This window comes from Furipterus horrens, unplaced genomic scaffold (assembly GCF_987537825.1).
Source record: "Furipterus horrens unplaced genomic scaffold, mFurHor1.1.pri manual_scaffold_6, whole genome shotgun sequence".
In the NCBI taxonomy this organism is placed as follows: Eukaryota; Metazoa; Chordata; class Mammalia; order Chiroptera; family Furipteridae; genus Furipterus; species Furipterus horrens.
Window position 1 is genome coordinate 69040468 of NW_028327176.1, and position 6000 is coordinate 69046467.

Below are 6000 nucleotides of genomic sequence, written 5' to 3' on the forward strand. Positions count from 1 at the left end.
GCCTTTTAATTGTTGTTGTTGTTGTCGCCCTGACCCATTAGCATAGCTAATGATGCTCACACCAGTTCTGGAGCCAAACCAACAGCTTCAGAGATAGTTTGATCCATCCATCCACTCATCTATCCATCTTTTCTTCCATTCATCTTTACACACATTTTTTTTCATATATACTTACATTTTCTCATCCATTCTTTCATCCTTCCATCCATTCGTCCATCTATCTATCTGTCCATCATCCATCTATTGTTCCATTTATGCATCTATGTATCCTTTCACCCATTCACCCATTTATTCCCATCTGTTCATCCATCTATCTATCCATTCATCAATTCTTTTATTCTTCTTTTCATTCTTCCATTTATATATCTATCTCTTCATCTACCCATCCATTCTTTTATCCATCCATTCTTTCATACATACATTCTTTCATATCTATCCATTTCTTCATTACCTATCCTTTCATCATCCACCCTTTCAACCATCCATTCATCCACTACTTTTTTACTTAACAAAGGCTGGTTGAGGATCTATGGCATAGGATGTTGAGGATATAGCAGTGAACAAGGCAAGTCTCTCCATTTATGGAGTTTACAATCTAGCAGTGGAGAAAAAAAGGTACAGTAAACAAGTTGAGTGAGTAGACAAGATAATTTTAGATAGCAGTAAGTGCTATAAAGAGGAAAAAGGATACGATGATGTGAAACAAAGCCACAGGGGGAGGATATACTATTTTAGACTGGGTGATCAGGGGGCCTCTCTGAGAAGGGTTCAAGGTGGTCAGCCAAGTGACAAACTGGGGCAGACCACACTCCCACCTGAAAGACAACAAGTGCAAAGACCTCAAGGCAGGAACTAGTTTAGTGTGGCTGCGCACAGAAAGATGGTGTGAGGGAGCAGGGAAAGGACTACATGATGAGGAGATGTGGGCAGTGACTGGGTCAAATTTTAAGAGTACTCAAGCTCCTTTGAAAACTGATTGTAGGCAGTCAAAACAGACAGCACAGAGACCAAGTAGGGGAACAGCAATTGTAGCAGTTCATGCAGTGGCCTTGGGCTGGGGAGGCGGCAGTGAAGGAGGAGAGTAGAGACACTGAGGACCCAACAACACTTGCTGGTGAATTGGATGTAGGGGTTCAAACACCGGGGAAACAAGGATGGCCCCAAGATTTGGGGCTTGGGAAAGCACATGGATGGTTGTGGCAAGTACACATGGGGGAGACCAGGAGAGGAAGAGAGAGAGTGTGTGACAGGTGGAAATCAAGAGTTTTATTGGTTCAGGTTAGGATTGAGACACCTCCTAGATACCCAGTTTAGTAAGTCAGTAGGCATGACATATATGACATGTCTGAAGTCAGCAAACCATCCTGATTAGGGCCATTGTTTGGAGCTGTTATTTAATACAAAGATTTTCTAGGATCATGGGAAAGAGAATGTGGATGGAAATTCACAGAGGGCTCACACATTAAGCCCTAGGGCTTTCAGCATTTAGAGTTCACACAGAGAAGGAACCAAGAGAGTAAGGCAGAGAGGCCAGTGGGTCGTGACGCACACACCAAGAGAGGGATTGGTGGATGAGTGAAAGACGGCTGAGAGTTTAGGGGGTGGGGGACACGGAAGTGACCACTGGAATGAGTGGGTACAGGCTGAGGGGAGATGAGAGGTCAGCCTGACTGGAGGAGAGTGCAGAGGTGAAGGCAGAGACCATGGAGCAGAGAGAGGGGCTGGGAGCTGAAGAGGGATGTGGGCCAAGAGGACTTTTAAAAGAGAAGATAACAGAGCATGTTGTCTGGCTGAAGGAAGTGATGAATTAGAAAGGGAGAACCGATGAAGCAGAAAGGAGAAGGGACCCACTTTAGGGGCCAAGACCTTGCAAGGGTGAGTGGAGTGGGATGCAGAGCAAAGAGGATGGCTGGCTTTTCGTGGATGCAGGGACATGGACAGGTCTGCTGGTGGGAGGATGCTGCATCACCTTCTGAGTCCAGTCCCTACTGCAGCTTCCTTGTAACTGAAGCAGATAGGGCTCAGCAGACATGAGTTCAGTAAGTGAATATATGTGTGAGTGAATGAATGCATGAGTAAGTGACAAAACGAGAGGGCAAACACATTGCATTTTCCATCTCTCTTCCTCGTCCCTTACAGCCAGGAGTGTTGGCACTGGGTGGGGTGAGATAGAGGCATAGGGGGCCTTGCTGTGTAGCCAGCATTGAATTGGCTTCCTCCTCGGGTACAGTGAAACCAGGGGCTACACCAGCAGTAAACGGGGCAGGTTGCATTGTAGCATGCTAAAAGGAACTGGAGTAGGAGCTGGTGGCTGGTTCTAGTACAAGCTCTCACAGTACATGTGGCCTTGGGCTAATGTCTTTTCCTCTCTGGGTAGCACAGTTTCTTCATTTGGAAAATTAATGGTTGGCGTAGATTATTTCTTAGTTTCTTTCTTTCTCTTTTTCTTTGCTTTTTTTCCTTCTTCCCTCTCTCCCTCCCTCTCTCCCTCTCCCGCTTTGCCTGTATTTATGTGAGCCTGACTTGAGCTGGACCTAGTCTCACCCCTAAGCAACTTGCTGTGTTACTCAGGACCATCGGACTCCCTCTGCTTCCTCCTCCTGGCCCTCCCCTCACTTTGCTCCCATCCCTCCTGTACAAGTGTCTCCTCCTTTTCTGGCAAGGCAGCAGCCCCACTGACCCCAACCAGGGCTTTAGAGCTATATTTTAGCACGTGCTTAATTAATGGGGAAAGAATAAAAGCTAACATTCCTTGACTGTTTCTCACACACCAAAGATGGTGCTAGGCATTTAATATACATTATCTGACTCAATCCTCACAAAAGTCCCAGGAGATAAGGACAACAATGTGCCCCATTTTACAGATGAGGAAACCAAGGCTCAGGGAAGTTAAGTGACTTGCTCAAGGAGACACAACCAGGAAGTGGGGGAGGGGGGTGGTTGACTCCAGGCTCAGCAGTTTCAAGCCTCCTTTTCAGAGTCTGGGAAAGACACCAAGAGCCACTGAGGCATTCAGCTTCCAGCAGCAATGAGTTTAAGAAAGACAGTGTGGACAGGGACCTGGCTTTGTCATGGAAATTCTAACCGCAGAAAGGGAGTGCCTGAAACTCAGAACGAATAGCCCTGACGTCCAGTTCTGTCCTGCCACATACCAAGGTGTGACCTGAGCACCACTTCACAGTGCCCCCCTGTGAATGGGCAATGCCGATGAGTGCTTCACAGGAGGGCTGTGGGAATAAGGGCCATGGTGTGTGTGGCAATACCAATGATGTGTGTCTGCTTGACTTTGTGGTTTTTCAAGGGCATTCTTAATTTCTTTGGTAAATAATCCTTTTGTAAAGCCAAGAATCCACTCTGAGAAAGAAGTGATCTGATTATTTTGTGTAGATTCATGCACTGAGTTTGCTTAAAGTGGCAGAATTGGGATGGACAACAAGACCCCCAGAGCAGGTCCCAGGACAGAACCGCCCAGACGCTGGTGCCTCCAGGACCTCTCCTGCCTCTCCTTCCATAATCCGCACCCCCACCCCAGACACCCCTCCCTAACAAACGTACCCAGGGAGATTAAGCTGCTTCTGCATACTGACTGATTCATTAGTGTTACTGGAATCCCCTTTGCCCCTGTACCCCACTGACCCCTCCTGGAGCTCCTCCGCAGAAGGTCCTGGCAGAGATGAAAGTGGTTAGAGCCTGGGCCCGGAGTCAGCTCCCAAATTCTACCAAACCCTTTGGCTGTGTGAGCACATGCAAACCCCTAGGCCTTAGCTCTTCACCTAGAAAATGGGCATAATAAGAACATCCACCTCCTGCGGTTCCTGCGAGGGACAAGCTTGTCAGGGCAGGTCCTCCAGTATCTGTTGGAAAGGACACTGCTCATAATGATGCTGACTGAGGGCCGCCCAGGAGAAAGGCCTTCTGAGCTCCCACTGTCCTGCCCTGGCTCCACCGGTCCCCCAGGGCTCTCCCAGCACCAGCCCAGCACACCCTTCTCCCTGACCCCAGCCCCACATCTGTGCTCCACCTCACATCTCACCTGTGTGCCTCCAACAGGAAGCGAATACTCTGGCAATGCCTATGGCCACACCCCCTACTCCTCCTACAGTGAGGCCTGGCGCTTCCCCAACTCCAGCTTGCTGAGTAAGTCCCTCTGGGCCTCCCAGGCCCTCTGCGGTGCAAGGCGGGTGGGGTGCAAGGCGGAGCCCAAGTCATCTCAAATCTGGGAGGCTCAGGCTAGACCAGGGCCTAGGGAGAGAGGTGGTACTAATAATTCCAGCAGGAAGGCAGTATGCCAGGTTGTGGCCAGGTGGTTTGGGGAAGAAGGCAGAAGAAGGATTTCCCTGCACCAGTCTCTCTCTTCCTGCCCAAGGCCATGTCTATGAGATCCTTCTTTTGAGTAGAATCCAGAGTTTAGGACTTGGAAGGGCCAGGGTGGATTTAGAAGTCTCAGAGCGGAGGCCCCACCTTCAGGGGCCCCCAGTCCAGCAGCGGCAGACACTGGTGGGTACCATGCGGAATGCCTGCTGTCCCCTGCTGGGGAGTGTGCTAATGGCACCAAGGGCTGTCCTGTTGCCCGCATTATCCAAGTGGCTCACAAGTGCTCATGTGGCAGCAGCAGAACCCTGCATGGAAGTCCTTTTCCACCCAGTCCTGGAAGTTGACTTGAGATGTGGGCAGCCTTCAGAACCTGGATCCAGAGAGCGACCTGCAGGCTGCTCTGCGCCCCTCTCACCCTGGGGCCTGGGCTGTGGAAAGAAGCTTTTCAGGAAGCCAAGCCTCATAACTGGGGGCCTTGAGGAAGCCCACTCAGTCTCCCTGAGTGCTAACTTCAAACCAATCTGGGCCAGAGAGAAGCAGTGGTACAAGTGTGGCCGACCCTGTGACACCATCACTGGCCTGGCAGGACCGTTTCTTCCCCCAGTATGCCCCTCTCCTGGCATTCCAGAAATGGCTGGGAGGGTGGCTGACCAGGGCTCTCTCTGTTTGCCAGATGACTTCAACCCCATGCCACCTTCCGTTTAGTTTAGCCAGAAAGACTAGGGATGCTGAGATGTGCGGGGACGGCGGGGGGATGAGTCACCTCCCTGCAGAGCCTACCCCGTCGAGGCTCTGAAATGCACAGCCTCAGTTGACCAGCCAGGATTTTAATCCCTCCATTCTGGAGGAGAAAGATTCTGTGACCTCGCAGTCTAAGCAAAGCAGGGGAGACCCCTATGAGCCCCTTGTGTGCGTGGTTCTTGGGGTTCCAGGTGCAACTGCTCTTTGTTGCCCTCTCTCTGAAACAAGGGCATTGAAGGTCACAGTAATAATCATGGAGGAAGGACAAGAAGCCACCTTCTCATTCTGGCCAGAAACTTGAAGGTGAGGTCAGAGAAGGAGGAAACAGGCTGGAGAGGAGTTAATCTTTGATGATCAGATAGGCCAGGGGCATAAATGATTAACCTATGCTGTCTTAAAGGTTAGCAGATGCCAGCGAGGCTGTGGTGCAATTTCCCCTTCTGACCAGCAGTGTTGTTATTATTTTTTTTGACGTGCCCAGGTTCCCCATATTATTACAGTTCCACATCAAGGCCAAGTGCACCGCCCACCACCGCCACGGCCTTTGACCACCTGTAGTCGCCATGGGGACAGTGGGAGCAGCAGAGCAGCAGGAGGACCGGGTCTGGGACAGGCCCCAGAGAGTCACAGAAAGGAATCTTTATTTATTACATGAAAATAACCACAAGTCCAGCCTCACAGGTCACACTTCCCATGTAGCTGACTTAATGAACCATGAAAGGCAAGACAACTTTGGAGAGTACCAGACTGTCCTCCAAGATTCCTCAGTGAGTGCAGGAGTCCCAGGGAGAGACCTCCTATCCCAAAAGACACAAAACTGGAGAATGTGGAGAGAAGAAGGAGCAGCAGCAAGCTTGAGGGAAATGACAGACAGGGCCCACAGTGGGCTTAGTGGCCCAGAGTGCCTCTGTGGTTCTGCCATCAACAGGCTCTAGAGGTCCTGGG

At 50.3% G+C, this 6000-nt stretch overlaps 1 protein-coding gene across 2 annotated transcripts in view; it reads left to right on the forward strand.

Moving 5' to 3' along the window:
* Positions 1-5687, forward strand: part of PAX8 (paired box 8) — a 51980-nt gene extending 46293 nt beyond the window's left edge. For both annotated transcript variants that reach the window (XM_090281712.1, XM_090281711.1), the window contains 2 exons: positions 4051-4137; positions 5537-5687. In XM_090281712.1, coding sequence (XP_090137838.1) covers positions 4051-4137; positions 5537-5613 — 164 coding nt within the window. In that variant the 3' untranslated portion in view covers positions 5614-5687. The remainder of the gene's footprint in view (positions 1-4050; positions 4138-5536) is intronic.
* Positions 5688-6000: the final 313 nt, after the last annotated feature.